General features: G+C 41.0%; 1 protein-coding gene across 2 annotated transcripts; it reads left to right on the top strand.

Annotated features, from left to right (window-relative positions):
- The first annotated feature begins 9,005 nt into the window (after nt 1-9,005).
- Nucleotides 9,006-21,603, top strand: elapor2a (endosome-lysosome associated apoptosis and autophagy regulator family member 2a). Of its 2 annotated transcripts, XM_029522486.1 has the most exons (22): nt 9,006-9,303; nt 10,648-10,768; nt 12,157-12,346; nt 12,428-12,575; nt 13,408-13,497; nt 14,420-14,525; nt 14,622-14,774; nt 15,852-15,940; nt 16,030-16,210; nt 16,325-16,453; nt 16,691-16,781; nt 16,875-16,977; nt 17,068-17,205; nt 18,245-18,508; nt 18,578-18,751; nt 18,868-19,054; nt 19,262-19,358; nt 19,443-19,544; nt 19,645-19,771; nt 20,052-20,230; nt 20,522-20,690; nt 20,786-21,603. In XM_029522486.1, the coding sequence occupies exons 1-22, from the start codon at nt 9,208-9,210 to the stop codon at nt 20,852-20,854; spliced, it is 3,003 nt and encodes a 1,000-aa protein (XP_029378346.1). In that variant the 5' UTR covers nt 9,006-9,207; the 3' UTR covers nt 20,855-21,603. The 2 variants fall into 2 exon arrangements, with proteins under 2 accessions (XP_029378346.1, XP_029378347.1); XM_029522487.1 differs by lacking the exons at nt 9,006-9,303; nt 10,648-10,768 and adding an exon at nt 12,021-12,038.
- Nucleotides 21,604-25,815: the final 4,212 nt, after the last annotated feature.

Here is a 25,815-nt window from a genome sequence, read left to right as displayed (position 1 = left end):
CCTGGACAGGTCGCCAGTCCATTGCAGGGCCAACACACAGCGACAGACAGAGACAAACAACCACTCACACTCACACTCAGACCTACAGACAAATCAGAGTCACCAATTAATCCAAACATGATTATGCTAATTGTGGGACAACAGTGCTAAGAGAATATAACACCACGCTGCCCAAAATGTAAATAATTGGACATAATTTTAGCGCAGTATGACCTACTTCTGAATGACCTACTATGACCTACTTCTGAATGACTGGGAGTCTACACACTTCATTCACCGTGTGCTGAAGTAGTGCCTGTTCAAAGCACGTGTTCAAAGCCTGGGTTAGACTTGAGGTACTTTTTGAAAAAGTGTGTTTTTTAACTGTAAGCCTCAATTTCCTTCTTTCTCTCTTACTTCCCCCAAACTGACTTAATGCATTCTTTCCACTCTACTTTCTCCCACATGTCTGACCCAGCATCAGTTCAGAGCTTATAACCTCAGAGCACTGGTGGAGAAACCACAAGATATAACTGAAAACTGAAGCAATAATTCTGCATGTTTTGGAAGAAATTGCCAATTAGGTCACTGTAAGTTTTTGTGAATTGTCCATATGTGGTTGATTCCATTTGTGCATACCGTAACGAGGGTTTGTGAAAGCTGTTTGAGTGGCTTTAATAAAGCTGGGGGCCTTAAAGAAAATGTGGGCAACAATATCACTGTCAGTCTGTCTATCTCTGAGATGTGTAAAGCAGTTCTTGAGGTAACGTAATGCATTCAGCTTCGTCTGCTTTTCTCTCTTTTCCCCATCAGTGTTCAGACACAGTTCAGTTAATTCAATCACTGCTGGATGACTCACACCAGTGTCCCTCTCTGCACACAAACACAGACACACACATTCCGACACTTGTGTATGCCCCATGGTGGTCGCTGTACGAGATTTGAGACCAGTGCAGCGTCAGCTTCTCAGTACACTTATGAAATGATATGGAGCTCTCAAGCTTCATTAGCCACTTAAACTCTCAGTCTCTGGATTTTATCATCAAGCTTTGGCAAGCTCTTGCTCTCTGTAAATAATTTTATTTGCCACTACTTACTTCCTAAATTTGTTCCTACATTTGACACCATCCCAGATGTTTCTTGCGTCATTAATGTAGCAGGGAGTAATTATGTACAAGTCTGAAATAACAATAATCCTGATGGCAAATACAGTTCATTTTCATAAAACATTTATCCCTACTTTGATTTTTACTTGTTAATCATTTTATCTTCTCATCTGTCTGCCACCAACCATGTGAGCTGAATTTGAGCACAATTCCATTCAATTCACATGAAAAATGATTCACTCAACTATAGCAGATGAATAAATTACAGACTGCATGCAATCTCCTGCATTTGCATGCCAACATGAATCCATGTTTGCATGTGCTTAAACGTCTTGCATGGAAGCACATGCAAAGAGATGAAGATACAGTAATTCAATGGCAGTTCTCGGATATTGTCGCTGAGGCTGTTATTTCTGGTCAAGCCACCCAGATTTATTGAGCATTACTGTATAGAGCCTCTCCACTTAGCCTAATGACTGCCAAGAGAAATGAAAGCAGACGGCTTGGTCATAGTACAGTATGGGATGAAATGTCCACACTTTTTTTTTTTTGAACTAAATTGTGCACACCTTACCCAGTTGTTTTTTCACCTACACCACACACAAAAGATGTTAATGTGTCTCTTGGATATTTGTCTTTGTTGTCCTCTTAAGAATTGATTCATTTCACTGTTCAAAGTATTATGAACACTTTAGATACAAGTGAAGTAATTCATTACTCCCTGAAAAAGCGTTCAGTAGAGGCATGAAAAGCTCTTTTCATATTTGGGAATGTGCACATGTGCAGTGCAAACAAACTCGAATATTTCTTCGCAGAACTACAAGTTCAAAGGTTATATAGAACTTTGAATGCTTCTCTAGTTAATCATGAACAATTAGGGTGCAGAACTGAGGCCTAACGTGGAAGTTGAACAGGTTAGTGTAAATGGGACACAGTACAATGGAGAAACATGTCTGTCTCTTCTAGTGTCTGTCCTCTGTCTGTGTGTCTGTGTGTCTGTCTGTCTGTCTGTCTGTCTGTTTGCATTTTTGTGTGAATAAGCTGAATAAGCGGGATTTCCAACATAGAGAGCAGGAAGGCCCTTCCGCCATAACGCACACACAATGACCGGAGGAAATCAAGGTCAGTGTGACAATTGTTTGCCTGTGTGTGTGTGTTAGGGAGAAAGAGACAGAGGGAGGTCTGTACATTACCCCCTGATGCATCATAAGCTCTCCCATTTTATCTTTGGTGGAGAAGGGTGCCAATGTGTGCCTGTATTGTGTGCAGTTTTCTCACTGGAATAAAGAGAATTATGTTGGAGGGCCTACAGTGCTGATTGTGTTGAACACTACTCAGATAACCACGTGTAAAAGATGCACTTTTGCTACATCTTTATATTTCTCTCTCTCTCTCTTTCTCTTTCTCGCTCTTTGTGCTTATGCTTGTTAATCCTTTAAAAGCATCAGCAGCACTGGGCTGGGTTAGCAAAGCATTAAAGGCTGCACTCTAGTTTGGTTAACCAATTCTGCTTGTTGATCCATCTCAAAAACAAGAGAGGCGAGCTGCCTGGCTTTACCATAAATACTCAAATGTTATAAATATAGGCAATGGAAAAATAACAGGAACACCCTTCAATATAATGCAATCAAATGTAATTCAGAATCCTAAAACTAAAGTTTTTGGTGTGTTGTGTGGCATTAAATTGTATTGTGATATCTGGAGCTATATCATACACATTATTTTTGGGTACTGATTTTAACTTCCAGCCTCCACCTCCAACGTCCATTCAGTAATGTTATCAAAGGGAGTTTGAGAGATTGACTGTTGGTGAAGTAACCTTGGTTTGTGCGTGCGAAGGCTTTGTTACACGCTTTTGTCTGCAGGTCTGCTGGCGCACACTGTTACACACACAATTTACACACCCAATCACATTATTAATCAGCCACTCAACTCAAACCCTTTTACCCATTTGTAGCCATCAAAGCTTTGCCCCAGGACCCATCACCAAGGTAACCGCCAGCACTCACCTCCACCCAGACATCCTGGCAAAGTGAGGAATACGCGCACACAGACACACACAAACACAAAATGCCCATCCTCTCCTGTGGATCAGTATTTATTACAGCTAGACAAAGAGAAGTTTCTCTAATCGCTCATAAGCTGGAAAGTTATGGAACAAAACATTTTTTCATGACATTTAAACACAATGAAGGCAGACCTGTATGGCCTTGATCATTTCCTTACGCGCAGAATACTTTCTTTAAAAAAAATCTAAACAAAACAACAACTCAGCACATAAAAATCAAAGTTGTTTTTCCATCAGACAACTGGAGCCATAATCTTTTCCATTTTCTAATATCTGTGCCCAGCAACTGGCAGCAGCTGGAGGTGGAGAAGGGAGCAGAGAGGAAAGAAGAGGAAGCTTGTGTTGTTTTCTATACCTGATAACCCTCCATCCTCTGACTGTCTCCTGTCCGACCTGTCGGACGCCATTTCCTGGAATTCTGAGTCCTGGGGGGAGTGCATAGGAAGGGAATACAGAGGGATACTTTCAGTGAATGTAAGGTCATCACTGAATAACAAACACATTAATCTAATGTGCATGACAAATAGTAACTAAATCCCTACATGAAGATGAAAGAAAAAAGGTGACGTAATGGGGCATTTAAAAAGGGGGGTTAATTGGGACAGAAGCATCTTCACCAACATTGTGATTTCTTCTACAATAGTGACTCTCAACTTTTCCAACCTTTTCACTTGAAAATCTGAAACAATTGCCAGTGGTCCACATTTGAAGCCCTAACAACATGAAGGCTAACTATAATAACTTAAGGGTCAGCCAGGGATGGAGAATTAGTATCACTGATCTATCAGGACTATAGGCCTTGACGCATTATAGAAAAAAGAAAAGAGACATAAATACATATTTCAATATAACATTTCATCAAGAATACTGATTGAAATATTCATTATTACAGACATTTCTATTATTGATTCATTTTTGTACTGCTCTGGTAAACATTCGCTTAGAGGGCTGCAGCCCAGAGAAAATATCTGGTCTGTACCGTATGTGGTCACACATAAAAGCCTGTAGTCACACACAAGCAATACCTCCTCAGTTTTATTCTCATCTGTGACACGCTGAAACCTGCTTTTACAACCTGACTGTCATGCCATGTGCCAACACAACAGAAAATTACTGTGTAACACTGTATGTAAATACCGTACAGGTGGCAGCTTGTAGCCAGTGTTAGGACAGACAGTTATTGTCCTATAGGCGAATGGTCATGTTCTTAGTTAGCTGTCATCCTGTTTAAACCAACCCCTCTATTTGCCAAAGAACAGTGTTTAGTCATCTTTTATTACTGTGTGTGGCCACGCATATGTGTACTGCAGAGTTTGTCTGATTGTTTTCAGTAAGCCATTCTTTCATGAACCGTGTATGTATGAACCTAGTGATTGTGTTTGTTTGTATGTGTGTGTGTGCATTTGTGTGTGTGTGTGAGTTCAGTTCTGGATAAAAAAAAAAGTGCCTCAATAAACATGTTCACCTTCAAGTGAGGGTTTCAAAGATAAAAGCAACTAGTGTGTTATCACACACTGATACAGACACACACAGACACCAGTGCTCACACAAAGATAAAGCTTCCGGGCTGAGGGTATCAAAGCTACATCTGTTGTGCTGGATATCTCAACAGGACACTGACGAATTACACATTGTGGAATGAGACATAGAACTGACACATAGTGACTCAAAGTCATCTGTTTGTCATCCACAAATACTCATTTTTCTTACTTGACATAGGCAACAAACTTTTCCTATCACGCCTGCCATTTACTGCCATTGTCGTCACATTCATTCCCCTGAGGTCTACAGCTGAGGGGGCATTAATATGTGCCTTGAAGGCAACAGTGACTAAAGCTTTTGACTGTGATTTACAAGTGGTCAGCTGATAAGGGATGGGACAGCTGCAAGGGTTAATGCACATGCTCAGATCATGGCTCTGTTCCCATGGATCGATTATCTCTTTTGAACCAGCTGTCACCATCAGAGTTCAATGAGGAAGTAGTTCTGGGTTTTACACGCTATTAACATTTACTTTGTTAAGGGAAACATTGTGAAACATTTTCTTATTTCACTAAAAGAAGGAAACCTATACTGGTTTCTAAAAAATTATGATGCAGCAGAATTATGGTTGATGATTCTGTACTTCCACGGACAGTATTTTGCTCTTCTGGCCAGTGAGCTGCTCTCTTGTTTTCAGTTTAATTGTGAAACTATAAAAATGTTGTTAAAAAAGCACTTTTACGTTTGAGTGACTGTTATATTTGCCACAATGTTTTACTTTTTTAAGGACTTTAATATTCTTATTCTAAGCTTGTATAAGGCTGCCATGATAAATCCAGGTGTTAAATGCAACATCTCTTATTTAATTCAGCCACATCAGAGTAAATTCTGTACATTTTCTGTCTAAACATCTGTTTTTGAGCTGTCTCCCTTTGGAATAAGTAGTCTGCAGTGTTAACTCCAGTACTGCCATTTAAACCCACCCCTCCTCCCTCTCATTCCTCTGCATTTTCCACCACTGATCAGCATTATTGATCACAAGACAAGCCTTACACAGTCTCTCATCGTCCTCTTTCAGTAAGAAGGAAAATCTTGTGGGTGGACTTTAGGCCAAGACTAAATACAGAGACAACTGTCTCAGCATCCAAAAACACACGTACAAATACACACACACACCAACAGAGAAACCATTGCGTGTCTTGGTGAGGGTTCAGGAAACACAGATCATGTTAAACGGGAACTTAGCACGTTTCACTGACACTCGATCTACAGTCACAAGCCAGACTAACCACAGAGTGTCAGTGGGAGTGAGCACATGTGTGTTTTCAATTCAAAGACAAACAAAGAATCATAGTGTGATGAGGAATAAATGAATTAAATCCAGCCACAGGAACATGAGCCTGCAAATCCTATGAAGAATATCAGAAATAACTTACGATGACTTCTACACCCCCTTGTGGTTACATACATATACTACATGAAATGTAACAGCCAATTGAAAACATAAAAAGGTTTTACCTCAAATTTCATAAATAAAGTTAGAACAGAACTTACCTTTGGTTGTCTGATGATAATGGAGGGTCTTGGGATTTGAGGACATTTTAGCTGCTGCTCTGGGCTACACTCCAGTTCCAGCTGATCATCCTCTGAGCTGTGGGAGATGCTGTGGGAGGGTGGAGGTGACTCAAAGCATGCCTCATCAGCTTCGTCCTGAAGGTGGCAGGTAGAGTTTGAGTTGCTACCATTTATTTTTCTGGATCTGGTGGAGTGGGCGGAGATATGGCTGACAGTCCTCTGTGGCTGTTTGTGCTGCTTATCGTCCTGTGGGGCTTCAGGCTGGGAAATAACTGGATCAGCAGGAAGTCTGTGGTTATTTCTGCTTGGGATGTTTGGCTCCTGAGGAGGAGACTGATCAGTGTTAACATCAGATGGATTCCCAAAACAGTGGCCCAAAGACGAGCAAGGTAGTCCATGCATGCTGGTGGATTTAAAAGTTACTTAGACGGACAATAAAACAAATCCTAATTGGCATTAGGTGGATCTGGGGTCTCCCAGTCTGTGGGGAAACAGTAGGTAGTTAATCTTGTTAAACTTCTTGTGCGCCAGTAAATGCTGGAATAGAGTCTGAGCCTTCCTAATGAGAGATACACATCATTACCTTTGTGTGAGATGAAAGACTTCAAACGTGTACCCAATAAAAAACAATGAGCCAATCTTTTCCATCTTTAAAAAGTGAAAACGTCTCTTCACGCCAGGAGAAAGTTGATGACTCTGATCCATGCCAATAAATATTATGAATAGTTGTCTTTTATTTCAGTAGGTTCCTGTCTGTTTGTCCAACAGCAGCTTGAATCATTAACATCATCAATAACACCGTTCAACTCTGGAGTCTTTCAACATAGCTTGGCCAGCAGGTCAGTCTGTCAGACATTACTCTCCCTTTCTAAAATACATCCCCAGGCAGGCTGCTTCCATGTGGCTTCAAACAGTCTTTCTTTGGTGGCGTTCAGGTGAGGGTCAGTCTCTACTCAGCTCTTCATAGTCCCTCGTGTGCTTCCCTGACATGTTGCATGCGTGTGAGTGTCTCAGGGTTTTTGTACAGTGTGTCACTGCAGGGTGTCTCATTACTTCACCAGGTAGTTCCTGGTCTGTTGTGAGTTTGGAGGCTGGGGTTGGGCCCGGTGATCCAGCAATTCTCCAGTTACCATCTGACCCAGGGTCAGTCGCTAATATGCTTGCCCCCCGCACTTCACCAATGTTAATTAATGAACTCATCTGATCGCAGAGCAGTAGCCTAGAGTGTAAAGGTTACTGCATAGTTACAGATGGTTGAATATGAGAGTTCAAGTTACAGGCAAACACCGTAAGTGATAGGCCTCAGAAGAAAAAGAGAAAGGAACGGAGGGAGAGAGAGAGAAAGACCTGGTTCCCCTCCTCTCAGGATGTGTGAGACTGGAGCTGCCCAGCTCCCCTCATGTGATGCCTACTTAAATATTCATACAATCACATAAAGCAGACTTGCATCTATATTTTATCCAGCCTGGTCTATTGGTGAATATGCTTTTTTCATAATACAATATCAGGTGTAGTGGAAACACTTTGTTATGTTATGTTTGTTCAGGTTTGGACTGGTTCTCTGGGTATTGATCTGGTCTTAACCTGACTGTTTAAAACAACAGTGTTGTTTCTCTGTTTAAACAACGTTTAATAGGCTGAGATGGACTCTTTTTCTATAATTGACATAATATTTAATCAGCAGCTGAGCACATTCTATAAAAACTTGAATTGAAAAATGCTAATATATGTATGCTCCCAGTCTGACGTAAGTCCCTGGGTACTGAAACAAAAATCTAAATTGTATCTAAGCTTGGAGATTGGATTGAAACTTTTACAAATGTTCAAAATGAAGGAGGTAATTTATATAAAAAAAAGGCAAGGCAATCCAGCAACATTATTTATCCTCTTCTGGACATAAACATTGAGAGTCCTTTATTATTTGTTGCACAGTTGAGTTCATTTCTTTGTGCCTTCAGGCAAACCCAAACAGGTATGGGTTGCTCATTGGCACCAACTATTTATGTCTGCTCCATGACAGACCAGGTCCTGGACTTTGTAGCTGAAGATGTTGTGCATGTGGTAACAAATGAGTCATTCTTGCCGATCAAAGTTATTCAGTTTGGACAAGGTAAATAACAGATAAACAGATACCACCCAGAGAAGCTCCCACATGATCATGGAGCAAAGACAATCAGGGCGTAGTAGGACAATGCCTTCCTCTGGTGGCCATTCGTATGCACTACAACAGTAGAAATTCAAGAATAATATGCTGCATTTTCAAGATAAAAATGCAGTTAAATTATTTCGAACCCCCCCCCCCCGTTCTGATCTTAAAGAAAATATTCTGTCAGAGCACAGTTATTAATTGATCTCATAATGTAATCCATAAATTTTACAATCACATCGTGCATCAATAGATTGTTGTTTTGTTACGAGCGCCAGAATTTTTTTTTTCCTGAGTGACGTCACAGGGGGGTGGTGGTGGGGGGGGGGGACCCGGTGGACAAGAGGGAACGCATCTGCGTCAATTGAGCACGTACAGTCGTAAAAAATACTGCTATGCTTTCAAATTAAAACGACCAAAGGGTCCACCTTTGGGAAACCGAGGCCTATCTGCGCACAGTCGATACAGGTGTGGACATACAGTAAATCCCGTGATAATAAACTGGGACATTTTAACGTTAAAAAACAAAACAAAACAAAAAAACAAAGTGGTGACAGATCTTATCCTCACAGGTGCATTGTTTTACTTTGAAAGGCTTTAAAGGAAGCGCTTCTCCGTCGTGTCTGCCTTCAGTGTGACGAGGCAGCAGGAGCGGACAGTCAGGGATAACCGCAGGTGGTGAGGCAGGAAGCGGCGACCTCAGCAGGTGTCGTCCAAGCGGTAATCTGGCTCAGGTTTCTCATCCATTCATCTCTCTTCGATCCAGCTAGCTGTTGTACGTCTTTTTGTTTTGTTTTTGTTTTTTTTTTTTTTTCTTTCTTCTGCCTCCATCCTCCCGTCGATGATCCACGATGCGGTGCCCGGCTTGGTTCGTGGCCAGTTGCGCTCTCATCCTCTGCACGCTCCGGCGGACCGGCGGATCCAGAGAGCAGCGGCAGTGCAGCGAGGTGAGACATAAAAAAACGCGAGGGCGAACATTGTTGCCGTCGATTTAATGTCATCCAGTGACCACGTAAGATACGGTCAAAAATTGATGACACACTTCCGGATGGGTTCATGGTGTGATGTCCAAATGCAATTCCTTTCCAGTTGATTGCAAAACAAAATGAACAGATTTTTTTTTAATGCACCGATTTATTTTTTTGGCCTTTCTTTTAAAGAGGACATGAAACCCTCTCTGATGTGGTGTGGCGTGTCAACCCTCAGCACTCACTCTGCTCCGACTCTTATCAGTTTCCTACATGAACTGGTCCTTTCCTTCCCTCTGGTCCGGCTCAGCTCAACACCTCCTCAGCTCAGGATGGCAGCACAGTCACTCAGGCGGCCCTAAGATAGATGAGCAACATTCCTATGAATTATTGGCTCAATCTCTCTTTACCCCCCCCCCCCCCACACACACACACACACCCCAGCTAAGGACTACAGCACACAGTGTTGGCTTTAGCTTTCTTTCTGGGCTATGATACTCTTGCGGCATTATTATTGAAAGTCTGCCATATCAGTTATTGACCACAGCTCTTATGAGTATGTTAAGACATAATGAGGGTTTTGTCCAGATTCCACTCTCAGTCTATGTAGATGTCAACAGCGTTATTGGCCTCTATCAAGCAGACACACACTAAAACAAACACTGAAGCAAACATAACAAACGCTAAAGAAAATCTTTCCACACCCATGTGCCTTGATGCCAAAATCTGATTTGACTCAAGCAGTGCCATAATGGAAATTGTCAGAATTTAGGCTCCCCTCATTGGTGAACTGGCAGGTAGGGAGAAGTTCTGTGGAAGAGATAATGTCAAGATAATGTTTTTCACTTCACTTCACAGACTACAAATTAAAATGATTATCTGCATTAATCAAGTACCTCAAATACCTAAGTGTTACTCATGGAAAAGGAGAGAGCTGTTGGGGTTTTGTCCCTGCCCACAGCTGTTGTCACCCTTGTCCCCATCGCCGTGGAGATGGTATGTTGTGTATCCAGGGACTAAGAGTAGGTGAAGCTTGAGCGATAACGCTGTAACTGGCCTCCTCGTCAAAGTCTTAGCAGCGGGATGCACACATTAGGTGTAGTATTAGTTTAGTGCTGCTAAGGCAGTAGCCATCCATCTAGTCTGCTTTCATTTGCAGAAATTCTCACTCAGTATGCGATAACTCAGGATTCTGGTCTGGATATAGGCCTTATGTGGTTTGGTCTTTTTTGACCTGCCTCAGGCTCACAATAGTTGAATATTTCGCACACAGACTACGGCGGCAGATTTCTAATGTAGATGTTTTGTGTGTGTGATTGGCAGACAGACTACTACTATGAGTACACGGAGTGTGACAGTACGGGATCTCGGTGGAGAGTGGCCATCCCTCAGAGAGCTGGGTCCTGTACTGGACTGCCAGAGCCAGTACGTGGCACAGAGTGCAGTAAGTATATGCCTTTGTGTGGGCGTGAAAGTTGGTATGTGTCTCCTCTACTTATCAGTCGCCTAGAATTTCCACTACTTCAACCTGACCATCTGTTGAAATACCCTCAAGTGATGCACAGACCAATGCCAAATGCCAATAACGTCTCTTTCCGCCGTCCGTCAGTGCAAGCCGCACCATCAACAGGCCATGTTGTTTTTCAAAACTATTGTATGTCTCCAATATGAGTTGCCAATCTTTTGAGATAGTGAATTCTATTTATTTTCCAGGGAAAACAGATCTGCTAAGTAAGAAGTGACTCACGGGGAGTGTTAAATTCTTCATGTTGTTAGGGGTGGGAGTGAACCCGTGAATGCTGACTGATAGGAAAACGTCGGCTCAGCACAGTGGATTTTAGTTGTGTAAAAACAGACTTGTGCTTACAAGGTGGTTATACAAACTCTTTCTTTGGTAATCTTCCTCTAAAGAGGTTTTCCTTGTGTTTTTTTTATCAGCCTACTTCACTTCCCTGATGAAGTCTGTGTAAGATCATTTTGTTCCCCGAAAGGTCACTCAATTGTAATGTGCATTGATGTTTTCTCTCTCTGAATCTTGACTGAAAGCAAATATTTGCTCACATAGACATGTTGCATATTTAAACCTTTCCAGTTTGAAATAATAACACGAGGAATGCTAATTTCCCTTCATTGTTATACTTCAACAACAATATGGAGAATTCCTTCCACGTAGCACGTGGCCGTTTACAGCATTGTGTTGCATACCTCTGTAAACCTGAACCATCTCAAGAATTAAAGAGACAAAAGAACTCTTATCTCCTTTTGTTTTTTTTTTTCAGTTTCCCTCTTCCTGTTCAAATGTCTCATTTCATTTCATCTAGCTTAATTCAGGTTTTACAGTGGATAGCATTTCGCCATCCATTGCATCCTGTTACATTGCTCAGTTGTCAATAATTTCCCCATGAAAATGAGTGCCACATCTGTCCTTAAATCACATGCACATGTAGTTCGTTTTGTGGAAGCTAACCCACACAATTTACATGCAGCATGGATTGCACTAACCTCATACCCTGGCGCTTTTTTTTTTTTTTTTTTTTTTTGGCTCTGGTTACTTCGAAGTATGCATAGGTAGTCATAAGCAATCTGACTAGATCAGGTATGAGGAAAAGCTGACAGTGTCAAAACTTGAGCAGATACAGAAGGCCCTTGGGTGCAGACAGACACAGTGTGTAACAGGATGTAAGGATTAAATCCCTCAATCACAATGACTACATGTAGGTGAACGTGGCTGAACGCTGCAGTGAGCGTCGATCATCACTGTCATTTTTATTCTGTTCTTCTTTATTCTTATTCTTTCCATCCATTTGTATCTCTTTTGCTTTGCTCCCCAAGCTTTCTCTTGCAAGGCCGGGGAATTCCTGGAGATGTCAGCTCAGGAGTGTACCCAGTGCGCAGCAGGAAGTTACTCCCTTGGTAGCGGCATCCGCTTCGACCAATGGGATTCCATGCCTGCTGGATTTAGTAGCCTGGCAAGTCCCCTGGAAAGCAGCCCCCATGGCGATGGCAGGCTCACCTGTAACAGGTGTGTGTGAGTAAGATGCAAGAGAGACAGTTCAAATTTAAATAAGTCATAAAAATGATTGGTGCATATTTTTCCTCCCAGTTCTTCCTGGGTGCCTCAAGGAAACTACCTGGAGTCCAACAGGGACGAATGCACAGTGTCTCTCATCTACGCCGTCCATCTGAAGAAACAGGGCTCTGTCAGTTTTGATTACCAGTATCCAGACAACAACCTGCTGTTTGAGTTCTTTGTAAGTTTCACAATTTCTTTATCTTTTTACATTTTTGCTATGAATAATCTATGAAGATTATTTGTAGACAAGTTTTGAAGTAAATAGTGATTGTGTTGACATAATCTGTTGGCATATCCGCTGTCAGTAAAATGTCTCTGGCCTGTCGTATGGGTAGCTTCAGTATTTGTCATCATAATGCACTAAAAACTCAATATCCATTATGTTAATGGCAAAAGCTTTTTCTTCCTTTTATTTTTCAGTGTACAACAGCTCCTATATATTTAGTTGTAAGCCGACATCTCCCATGCCACGTTGGACATGTCATAGCAGGAAAAGTGATAACATTATAAATGGCTCTGTTCCATGTGGCTGTATCCTGCTATTGTGCAAACCCACCGGCACGGGTTACTGTGGGGATAGTGACTTGGAATAGAGCCACAGTTAGATTACCTGTGTACCTTTCCAACTGTGGTAAATGAGTCCTAATAAAGGCTTAACTGAAGACAGACGTGACGATTAAGAGTTTGTGCTTTCTACTACATGTATGAATAGCAAAAGAGAAGAAAATGTCAGCATGAATCTGTACCGCAGTTCAAATAATAATATAAAATCAAAAAAGAAAACAACCATTATTAGATATACAGTTCAGGGGTGGATTACATGGACTGGTTGAGGTAGAATTAAGGACTTCTGTCTGTAGTAATTTTGTGTTATGATAAAATTACTTATGGGTGTATGATCTAAAGGTGGATATTGCCGTTACACGTCTATCCTGTATCAGTGCAGGATTGCACATTATAAATGTTGAAATGAGTATCAGCTAATGGACAATTCAATTGTGCGCACCCAGATCCAGAATGACCAGTGTCAGGAGATGGATCAGTCAACTGATACCAAGTGGCTCAAGCTCACTAATCATGGTGAATGGGCAACCCATACAGTAAGTACTGCATGCTGTCAGATGAACTGGTTTACATCAGCAATAAATTTGTTGGGTTCACAGCGAGCAGCAAGAAATGGGCGGATAAAACCAGGAAACGTCCTGCAGAAATGGCGTTGTTTATTGCTGTCTGCTGTATTTTTCCAGACGCCTTATGAAATTATATGTGTCCTATTTTATGGGAAAAAATACACATAGCTGTAACATGGTGGAGGCAGATGGCTGCCCACCCTGAGCCTGGTTGTGTCTGAGGTTTCTGCCTTTTTAAAGGAAGTTGGATTTTTTTCCCTTGCCACTGTCGCCAAGTTCTTGCTCAGTAGGGGTTTTGTTGGGTCTCTTTAAATAATCCAATTAGAGTTTTGTCTAGACCTGCTCTATATGCAGAGTGGCTTGATGTGACTGTGCTATGATTTGGCATTATTTAAATAAGTTTGATTTGATGCCAGGAGGAATCTGTGGATCCTTTCTGAGAGTATATAATCAAATTTTTTTATTTTTTTTTTTTTTGAGCTTCATAAAGTTAAAAAAAGGCTTTGTTGTTGGCAAAAGTTTGAGCAATTTAACTTGCAATAGGTTTCCAATGACATAACATGTTTTACAGTAGCTTGATTTAGTTTCAGCGAGATGTCATTTCTTTTACAAGCAATAAGATTTACAACATAGACTAATAAAATTTACCATATAAACTTAAACTACTTGTAATTTATTTATCTGTTTTCAGATAATGGAAACGCAATTTCCTTCATCCTCATTAGTTTTTTTTTTTTTTTTTTTTTTTTGTCTGAATTATTGGAGGCCTCAACTCTTCACATTCAGCTTTAAAATTAATCTCGCTGTATCAAGTTTTATTTTGACTCACTTTGTGTGATTTGTATTTGTTTCATAGCATGACTGATGATACACAAAATGACGTTTTTACTAGGTGGACTTGAAATCTGGCACCAACATCCTGTACTGGAGGACAGGAGGAGTCTTGATGGGGGCCAAAGTGGTGAAACCCGTTCTACTGAAAAATGTCCAAATAGAAGGTCAGTCTCATGTTCTCATCTTTTTTTCAGTAATTTCTAATTTAAGTAGTCAGTGACTTATTGATGCATGAATTCTCTGTAATTTCCTTCTACCAGGAGTTGCCTATACATCAGAATGTTTTCCATGTAAGCCGGGAACATTTAGTCGAGTCCCAGGCTCCTCCACATGTGAAGCCTGTCCTCGGGACACCTATTCTGGCCACGGTGCCAGCTCCTGCACCCCATGTAACAAAACTACTCAGTATGCAGGTGGGAACATGCTCTGACACACAGGAAAAAAAGGTGCATGCAAATTGTAGTATTCAGTATAGCTTAGGCAGCCAGTTCATAACATGCTTGTGAGTTGATTGTGTTTGTGTGATCATAAGAGATGTTTTTCCAAACTGCTATATATCTTCCATCCATCCATCTTCTACCGCTTTTCTGTTTCCGGGTCACAGGCGCTATATTTCTTACTTTTAACAAATAATCTTTGCATGCTATTCATGAGGATGAAAGAAATGTAGCTTTTTTAAAATTTTCTCATAAGGGAGAACGAAAACAACTGATATACTAAAGCTGTAGAAAGTCTTTGACCTTTAAATAATAGATCCGCTAACTTGACTTGGAGATGGTGAAATGACTCGAGATTTGCTTGTGACTCGAATTCCGATGACTTGAAATAAATCGCAATATTTATTGCTGATGTAAACCGGTTGCAATCACAAAAATATCTTTTATTGATCTTTTGTCTGCTCTACTGCGCTCTTTGACCAGAGCTCACTGCTACACAAAGGCATCAATAAATGTTCCCAGGGCCATTGCCTTTGGTTTAAAAGATTTCAACACAGAGAACCACAAGAAAACAGCAGATTTCTTCCTCAATTTGTTTTCATTCAAGAAAATATGGGTAGCTATAGCCCTGTGTAAACCACGTTGAGTGTTCTGAAAGGTGTACTATAAATAAAATTTTGTTAATTACTATAAATCTAATGAATCATTCAAAGAGGTTATTTGAATTATTTCTAAATCTTACTGGTATTTAAATATCTAAAAATAAACTTGACTTAACTTGACCCGACTGGATTCTCTTCTCTTCCAACTCTGCTCAAAGTATTGTGGAGACTTTTTTCTGGCCCTTTTATCCTTAATTTAAATTCACATCTTGTTTTGCAGAGTAGTTTATTAGAATTTTTGTCTTATAATGAGTTAGATGTCCTTTTACAGGGGGGTTTTGTCATTTTTCATCATTCTTTAATTTACTAAAATATTTGAGTGATAATTTTCTAATGATTTCCTTTTTTTTTTTTTTTTTTTTTTTCCTTGCTCTATCACCACTTATTTAAGACGAGGGAGCAGCTATGTGTAAGCAGAGACCTCCGTGCTCCAAGAAGGACTATTTCCAGATCCATACAGCATGTGATCACGAAGGGAAGGTGAGAGAAAGGCCAGAGCATTCCGAGGAACTCCCATCCTTTAATCACAGCGTCCACTCAATTCTGTCACCTTCTGTCTCTAATTTCAGACACAGGTCATATATAAGTGGATGGAGCCTAAGATCTGTCTGGAGAACGTGGCTGGAGCTGAGACTTTGCCTCCAAGTGGAGAGCGAGAGCAGTGCCCCCCTTGTAACCCTGGTTTCTATAACAATGACACAGCCACCTGCTCCCCCTGCCCACCTGGGACGTTCTCTGATGGGATAAAATGTACTGAGAACTTGAGTTTTTGTTTTTTGTTTTTTTTCCTCTCTGCCATTTCGATTCTGTTACTTCTTAGCCCTTCTCTGTATTGTTGTGTTAATACTTCTTGATATCCTCCAGCTTGTGCGCCATGTCCAGCAGGCACTGAGCCCACGTTGGGCTACGAGTATAAATGGTGGAATGTTCTTCCTACAAACATGAAGACGTCATGTTTCAATGTGGGCAACTCCAAATGTGATTACATGAATGGTGGGTGTTTGTTCATCTCAAATTATAGCATGTTAGGTCGTGCTTGCTTTCCGAATCTTGGTCTTTTACGTCTCTCTTGAAAGAATAGGGAAACATTCTTATAGATATCCTTATTTGTTAGTTGAGAAGATTAAAAGCAGTCTTATTTCTTTACGATAGATTTGAAGTTACCAACAGCCAATGATCTATATTGGATTATATAATGAAAGAGTATTATGGATTTGCTCTGTCCTTCAGGCTGGGAGGTGGCAGGTGATCACATCCAGAGTGGAGCAGGAAGCTCAGATAACGACTACCTTATCCTGAACATCCATGTTCCCGGCTTCAAGTGTGTAGAGTCATGCTATGTCTCCGTTGCTCTTGCCACATTTTCTTTCCAACATCCTCACCTTCTCCTTTCTCTGTTTGCATGCTGTGTCAGGCTCCCTACATCGATGTCAGGCCACTCGGGGACAGAATTCGGTCGCATCACGTTTGAGTTTGAAACTTTGTGCACAGCTGATTGTGAACTTTACTTCATGATGGTGAGAGCAGCTCCTTACATATTTTCCACTACATAATTCCTTAAGTATACAGATTCTTTGATGGAAAACAAGTTGAATTAATCTTCTCAGGATGTAAACAGGAAGAGTACCACAGTTGTGGAGTCGTGGGAGAAAACCAAAGTAAGGCAGACCTACACCCATGTAATGAAAAAGAATGCCTCAGTTTCCTACACATGGGCTTTCCAAAGGACTAACCAGCCTTCAGATGTAAGTGCGACACATTATATACAGATAGTAAACGCATTACTATGTGAACACCATGTTGAACTCTGATAATTTATGACCGATCATAAAGCTGTTGTCGGATTGTCATTAGAACAGAAATTATTGTGTGACACATCTCCTAGACACTAAATAATGTCTCTAGTCACACAGTTTTCTTAAACCAACCTGCACACTGTAAAGTCATGTTTATATCAGTGTTTTGTGTTCTAAAAAGAGATACAAAGCGCTGTGAACGTGTTTTTAATCTTCTTAAAACACGGTGTCCTTTCTATGAATGACTTAAATACCACCTTCACCGCTGGTATATGGATGTTATCGAGGCTTTACACAATGAACAGCAGTTTAAAAGGCTTTGTGCACTGGGTGAGCTGAGAGAGCATACGTTAGTCTGGGAGCCATTGGTAGTTTTCTCTTGAGGTTTAAACCAATATATCTTTGTATTGTTGCTCTGCTGGTGCGCTGTTGGGCTTCATAAACTCAGGGAACCTGTCGACCTTTGGTTGAACCCTCATGTTTGTCATGTTATGTCCAGAAACAGGAAAGCTCTGAGAAACTTCCTGACGGTTTTATCACCCTCACTCAGTGTTGAGGAGGGTGCCCCACACTGGCACCCTCAATAAAAGACTCCCTTCACTTAGGTTTTAAAGATAATTGCTGACGTGGTACTTAAGATATGAACCTTAATCTTAATCAAACAAAGTGACTTTATTATTGTGGGCACCAAGTACTTAAAATAATATGAGAACAATACGCAAACATTTTATAGGGTAGGGCATTCAAACCTGGAGGCTTCCAATGTCACTTGCAGTCACAGAACTGAGACTTGAATGATTAACTTGCTTCCTTAAACCACATATTTTGCAGGAATGTCAGACTGTGAGGGTAGGGCTGGCTTCATCTTGTGTAAAATAAATAAATAAAAATAAACGAATAAATAAAATAAAAAATTGCATGCTGCTATTTACGTGTGAGAATGATATTGGTATAAAAGCTTCTGAAAAACTCTTTTTCTGTCCTTCAGGTGCGTCGGTTCGTTAATGACGTGGCGCGAATCTATTCCATTTCTGTGAGTAATGCTGTGGATGGAGTGTCTTCTGAGTGTCGGGCATGTGCCCTCAGCACCCAACCGTCCAGCTCTACCTGTGTGCCTTGCCCACCTGGACACTACATAGACACGGAGACCAGCCAGTGCACAGAGTGTCCACGCAACACATACCTCGTCTCTCATGACGCACCAGGTCCTGATGCCTGCAAACCCTGTGGACCAGCCAGCAAGAGTGACAAGGTTTGTTTCTGTTATCAAAAATGTTTCTTTTGTATGACACGCACTAATATGTGTTTGTGTTTCTTGCAGAACCATGGTTTATGTTACAGTGACTGTCACTTCACCCACACGGAGGGCAACACCACTCTGACTTTTGACCTCAGCCTCCTTGGGCCTGTAGGATCACTGATGAACGGTCCGAGCTTTACCTCGAAAGGAACTAAGTACTTCCGCCAGTTCAATATCAGCTTGTGTGGAGGACAGGTGTGAAGAGATGGAAACACACTCAGACACGAGAAATACTGCACTTTTAAAGTTTCTCTGGGCACAGGCATTGTCATACACACACACACACAAATTTTTTTTTTTTTTTATTCAAGGGTCGGATGGCAGTATGCACAGACAACGTAACAGACATATCCATCACAGACTCCCTGAGAGAGAAAGGAGAGGGGGCCAACGCTGTCAAGACCTTCATCTGCCAGTCAACAATAATCCCGGCTAGTGGACACGGCTTCCACACAGCACTCTCATCACAGTCCATAAACCTGGCGGACACCTTCCTTGGTTAGATGGAAATTGACCTGCCATGTGAAATCATTGTTAAGGCAAAGAGCTGAATTTAGTGTTTTTGATATCCTCCTGTTTTTCTCTTAATGGCCAATCAATGATACAGGGGAGACGAGACAAAACAGAAAAGATGTAATTCTTTACATAAATTGCCAACACACACACCCACACTGAGCTGACTTTTCTTTGAATGTATCTGAACAGGAGCAACAGTAGATGAAACACTTGATGGAATAAGGGCTAGACTAGACCATTATCCCAAGGCCTACACGAAAGTCCCTGATATCAACCTCTACTACAGGTACCTCTACCATCCTAGATACTTAAAAAAAAAAAAAAAAAAAAAAATGTTCTTAGGTCTCTTTGCTTTCTTTTTGTTAATAAGGTCCTTGGAGGCAACTCAATCTTGTGAATCTGGCCGCAGCGCCGTGGTGACACTTCGCTGTAACCCAGAGAAGGGGACTGAAGGAGAGCTCTCGGTTCCCAGGTGCTACATTTACTATCTACTATCAGTGTTCCTTCTGTTTCCCATGTGAAAAATGTATGTTATGTGTTGAAGTGACAATGTTTGTGTTTGACTGTTACAGTCAGTGCCCTGCAGGGACATGTGATGGCTGCACTTTCCACTTCTTATGGGAGAGCTCTGGGGCTTGTCCCACATGCACTGAGAGAGACTACCATCAGATAGAGGGCGCCTGCAAGGGAGGACACCAGGTTTGTTTGGACATGAGTTTAGTCCACAAGAGTTCGGGGAAAGATTTTAAATGCAACAAAAAACACAAATTCACAAAAATTTGAAGGTGTTGTTTTCTTTTTCTTTTTTTTTCTTTTTTTTTTCTTTTTTGATTTGATTTCTTTTTGGCTTTGTTTAAATCCAAAGGGCCTATATATAATCACCCCCAAGCACCAAAGGGTTTTTTGCATTCACCCACTGTGGATGTAAACTGTATGGTCCTATCCTGCCTCATTCTTATTTAATGCTTTGTATATTCAGGATTTGCTGTATGTCTGGACTGAACCCAAGCTGTGCATGGGAGGTGTGACCTTGCCTGAAAAGAAATCTGTGCTATGTGAGGGTATGGAGTTCTGGATACGGCTCGGTGCAGGCCTGGGAGCTTTCACTGCGGTGCTGCTCGTGTCCCTCACCTGCTACTTCTGGAAGAAGAACAAAAGGTGCCATTCCCTCACTCTGTGTGTTTTCTCCTGCTTTCCTCGATAACTTTCTTTGTTAAACTATTCTCTCACTTTCTTTTTTCTTCTTCCTATTCCACTTATTTTTGTGCTCCCTTCTTGTGCTTGGCTTGTCTACTCCTTGCTCTTTTTTTTTCCCCTTCTTTCCTGGCATTCCCCTTCTTTTCCCCCTTTCCTTTCTGCTTTGTCCCATCTGTCTCAGTGTTTAGTTTTGCTTTTCTTTTTCTTTTTCTCCTTGTTCAGTATTGATTCTGTCACTTGTCTCTTTGCTAGGTTGGAATATAAGTACTCTCGGCTGGTGATGTCTGCCAATAAGGAGTGCGAGATGCCAGGAGCTGACAGCTGTGCTGTGATGGAGGGCGAGAACGAGGGAGATATTGAGGATGAAGTTGTCTACACGAAGCCTTCTTTACTTGGCAAACTGAAAGCCATAGCATCCAAGGTTAGAGTTACAGCATGGAAAATCTGGTTTAGCTAAAAGCCTTTCAAGTTGTTGTGAGTGATATTTTTTATTTATGTATTTTTTCTGAATTTTAGGGAAACGGAGAGAAGTATGAAAATGTGCAGCTAAACTCATCTCATTCGAAAGCACTGGTGTGGAGCTAGGATAGTGGTAAAGTGAGTGGGGGTGCGACCAGACCTTTGAGACCTTCCACTGATGGACCCCTTTAATCAACCACCCCCCTTTATGAGCTTCGGTACCTGGAATACCAGCTGTGTGTACAATTGTGCACATCAGGCACATGGAGCCATGTTCAGAGAAGTCAAACTAACATGCTGGCCTTAAGCTTGGTACGACAGAGCTGTCCAACTCAAAGCATAGTGCAGTGAAGCAGGTATGTGTGTGGTAAACACTTCCTAGTAATGGTCTGATTCAAACTGATGTCAGAATGGCTGTTATAGAAGAGCTCAGGGTAAGAAGAGGACCTATGTGAGATGTTCTGTTCATATTTATTTCACTCTGTATAGAGTCTAATATTTCTTTAGACAGCCATGGTGTATTTTACAATCAGAATCACCATGGTCAGTGTGTGCGTGTGTTTGCATCTCCCATAAATGTTTACATAAAAGGTTATATCTTCTCATCTGTTTGTTCTTTTTCTTTTTTGAAATCACTGCGTTGAAATCTGCTGACAATGAAAAAAATTAAGATGTCATATTAGGCAGATGAGGTTATAGGACTGTAAATGTGTGTTAAAATAAATGATGTATTTGTGTATAAGTCGACCCACTTTGATGAATTAAATTTTCAGTTACTTGTTTTGAGAAAATCACCAGAGGGCTTGGAGACGTGGGTTTAAACTGTATCTGGGCTACAATCTGAAAATAATAATCATAATAAAAATAATAAACAAAAAAGTGTCTTTTGTAAATCCAAGGTAACTGAGTTCTCTTAAAGGAAAAAGATGGTTCACACTGTGTTTAAATGCCAGATATGCAAAATGAGATCATTTTGACATAGAGCTAACAGTGTGAAATCAATGTCTTAACTCTCAGTATGACAAACAGTTGTGTTATAAAATTGTAAATTCAGAGGACTGAGTTGTGAATCTTGAATAAGCTGTGCACTCAGCCAGCTTTATTTCCCTGTAAACATTCATTTGTTCAAAGATTTGGGTCTTGTGTGGCCAAATAGTATTCAGTGTGTTAAAATTCTCTGTCACTGTGCTTACAAAATCCTTCATCAAACCGTAGAGCTTTGGACTGCCTTTCTGTAACAGCTGATTTCCACTTCCACGTCTAAAATGAGCTAATCCCTGATTATGATATCCTAAGAGATTTTGTCACATATTATTTGAACATGATAGATTACCTTCAAAACAACCATAACACAAATTGCACCACCAGTTCTGGATAAGACCTGGCTGCCCTTGAAGGGGGCAGAAACTTAACTGCTTTGTGATAAATGGGCTTGCGATGTAGTAAATTTTTGTGTTCTGCAATCCTGATCTGCCTGGTGTTAGAGTTATTGGTACGACATGTTTCATCACTCCACTGGGTGGAAAACTGGCACAAGTTTCCAGTGTGTTTCATTTGGGCTCAAATAACCTTAGACAATGTGAATTTAATCACGTCACATCTGAGGAGAACTTTATTGTGATTATCCAAAAGATGTGTTAACCACAGTTTAAATCTTTTGTGACCCCTGTTAAACCAAGGAATTAGCTTTCTCCCCCCTTTGTTTTTCTAATATTAAGTAATATTACGGACTTAAAAAATGTAAGTAATGTGGTCAGGTTTTGTGTTGGTATTTTTGTGTTATGTAATTTTCATTTTATTTAATTTTTTAAAGATTGGAGCCTCTGTAGCGCCATGCTCCTGAAATCTCCTGTAGAGGGCAGTGGTCAACTGAGAGATGATGAAAAACAACCCATTGGATTTTCTTCTCTCTCTTTTTACCTTTTTGTTTTCTTTTGAGCCTAAATCATGAATATGAATACTCACAAACAACAACTGGTATTTGTTGCCCACACGTTTAATGGGGATGAAAATTCCTGCTGAAAGCGTAGAATTTCCATGTCTAATGGCCCGAAGTTACCACCAGAGGGCAATAAGTGCTATGCTACAAAAACAGTAAACATGCAGCTCTGCAAAATAATAACTATGGATGTTATGATGCAGTGGGGGCAAAAAAAAAATAAATGGAATGGTCTGCAAGTATTTAAAGCATTTTAACAGCAACTTGTCATGCCTCTTGCTTTCTAAAAACTGACTCCAGCAACCGTTGCTCAGGGCAGCATTGAGCAGAAAACTCTTGACAGACTGTCTTATCTTTAGCTTTCATTCTTTTTGTTTATTTCAGTCAGCTTTTTTTTTTTTTTTTTTTTGAGATAGCGGGCTTCCACACTGGAGTGCCTTGTCCTGAGGCAGTGAGCACTCGGCTAGTTTAATTGGAGTGCCATCACTTAAGGAACAGATTAGGCAGGAGTGTTAAAGACATCTTTCAACATTTGCCAGCACACACTATGAATAGAGTCTGTGTGTGTGTGTGTGTGTGTGTGTGTGTGTGTGTGTGTTAATGTTGCTAAAGAGACAAATTTATCTGCCCTTACTTGCAGGACAGAATTTTTCTGACTCAACGGGGGGTTCCCTACTTTTTTCTTTTTTTGCGTGATAAGGATAGACCAGAAACAGAAGGATGAGAAGACAACACCAGCTGTTTGTTTGTTATTTATTATGATGTCATCACAGCCTCATTATTGCACGTATCATAAACACTGAACTATTGCTTTGTGACTGGCCAGTCCCAGAGTTCAGCTCGACCTCAGCTTCTTTTCACCACAGGTATCATGACATTTTTCAAAGCCCAGAGGCCAAGGACTTGCTCTGTTATATAGCAGGGGGGGCTACAGCACCGAGCACTTTGTAGAGCGCATGGCAGTTGGCAGAGGGTGAATAGAAGGACATGTCTGTGGTTGCTGGCTGCTTGTTTGAAAGGGATATTCATGGCTAAAAACTAATTAAAGATTCCTGGGTGGGTTAGCTGGTGCATGAGATAGTAAACTGTGTAGTGTAGTGAGAAAGGTGATGTATTTTCTTTAAATTCAAATTCCATTTCCATCTTCTCACACGCTCACATCTCTTTATCTTTATCCCTTTTCCAACCTCCTCAGAATATACTGCAGTGGGCAGCCAGATCTGAGTGCTTCAGTTTCCATGTGAGCTACCAATCTATTGATGCGGCTTAGGTTGTCCTGGCTGAGACCAACGCAGCAGCAAGTTTCACACATAGAGTCGAGATGAGGCAGCGGGGGAAAGGTTGCAGGGGTGAGGCGGATTGAGAAGGAGAGGGTCAGTGGGAGAGTGTGGGACTGTTATACTAGAGTAGTCTCTGGACTAAGTGAGAAAAGAATCAGGGTTAAGTGCTCTATTTGTGTGGCCATTAAAAGCTGGGAGTAGAGTCCCGGGCCTTGCTGAGCCAAATCTCATCAGTTACTGCCAATTTGAATCAGAACCAACAACCCGTTTTTCCTCTTTCTGTTCCTCTTCTTTTGCCCTCTCCTCACCCCCCCTCCCCCCTCCCACTCTCCTCTCCATGCAGACATACACACATTTCAGCAGCGGATGTGGTGGTGGTTGTCCATAGCAACCTGCCATGTGGGGTGTATCTTGTGGGAGCAGGACCATTGAGTGAATGGCTAAGCCATCTGCTAACAAAGACTGTGAATCTTTGAGATGCTTTGAGCTTCCATAGAAGCACTGTGACTTCTGGGCTGTGGGAGTGCTTTACATAATCCAGGGGCAGCTCCGTTCTGTGCCGCCACATCGGTCTTTCCTCCTGCTGTCTGTACCTAACACACACACACACACACCAGTGTTGGTCGGTTTCTTCTTGCAGCCTCTAAAATGATTCCAAATGTATCATTTAATGTGATAATATCAGGGCTCTTTTGGCTGTATGAAGATGTCGTCTGATCAGGAGATGGATGCTCATTGGTGCTGCCTCTGCCTACTTTATGATTATTAATACAGAGATAGATGGAAATAGATTTAGAATGCATGCCAACAGGATCAAATAACTGATTCTGCTCACATATTTTGATTGAAATATCAAATATAACAGTCATACTTTATTTTAGACAATGCGTTATAGAATATAACCATTTAACCATCTCAATAATAATTTACTCCAATTTACATCCTAAATGTATAAATTCTTGCTTGATAAGTGACTCTTTATAATAATATCAAATGCAAAATTAGCCCCCTATTTTAGGCTATTCACATTTACGTAAAACAATTTGTTCTTATTTCTTTCTCACCCCACCTCAAGTATGTCACCCAGATGAGATTTTGTCCCATTTCCAGCCAGAAACAGAGCATTTGTGGAGTATAAATGTTTTAATAAATCCTCTGTATGTTATGCATATGAGTTCTACTCTAAAATCCTTTTGTTAACTGGGATCTGCCAGCAGCTGACACCATGTGCTCTGCCTCCTCTTATGAACCTCTCTGGGACTGCTGAAGCCAGCTGCTCCACTGTGGCTATCAACGTCAACACATTTAACACAGGCATGTAAACCGCACACTTGAATAAGTTGATGAGTCGGAGACTTCATCTTAATGGTATATGAGCTTTTCTCCCCCTTCCTGCTTTTATTTGAACTACTAAGCTATAAAAACATAAAATCAATGTGGCGGATGTCTATCCGAAATATCCATTCATTTTTTTTAAGACTGAAAATTTCTTTTTCCACGAGACTGGAGAAAGATGGGGGAATAGAGAAAGTCGTTTTAACCTAGCAATTGCTCAGAGTCACTGTTTCAACACTTCAGGTAAACAATCAATGCGAGAAGGCTTGATAGGGAATAAAACTTACTGTCGTGTTGTTGCCCTGAAACATATATGCTTCACTGAGGTCACTTTTACATTTACCAAACAGAAATTTGCAGCTGGTAATGTAAAACTGACCTTTTACAAACTCTGCTTGGAGCGTTATCAAACATTACTTTAAGGCACATCGCCATTTTCAAAACGTCACCACTTATTGTATCAGTGGGGCACAAAAACGTAAGCTACTACTCCCCTGTAATTGGTAAAATTCAACATGTGTTCATCAAAGCAT

Source organism: Echeneis naucrates, chromosome 16 (genome assembly GCF_900963305.1).
Source record: "Echeneis naucrates chromosome 16, fEcheNa1.1, whole genome shotgun sequence".
Classification (NCBI taxonomy): Eukaryota; Metazoa; Chordata; class Actinopteri; order Carangiformes; family Echeneidae; genus Echeneis; species Echeneis naucrates.
The sequence above is the reverse complement of the archived record's forward strand: the minus strand, read 5'-3'. Positions and strand labels throughout refer to the sequence as shown.

What these genes read in the sequence shown, in the direction of transcription:
- elapor2a (XM_029522486.1), top strand. Translation starts at nt 9,208, where the DNA reads ATGCGGTGCCCGGCTTGGTTCGTGGCCAGTTGCGCTCTCATCCTCTGC. An exon ending in GTGAACTTTACTTCATGATG is followed by an intron (nt 16,978 to 17,067) that starts GTGAGAGCAGCT and finishes TAATCTTCTCAG; the next exon opens with GATGTAAACAGGAAGAGTAC. An exon ending in TTCTGGAAGAAGAACAAAAG is followed by an intron (nt 20,231 to 20,521) that starts GTGCCATTCCCT and finishes TCTCTTTGCTAG; the next exon opens with GTTGGAATATAAGTACTCTC.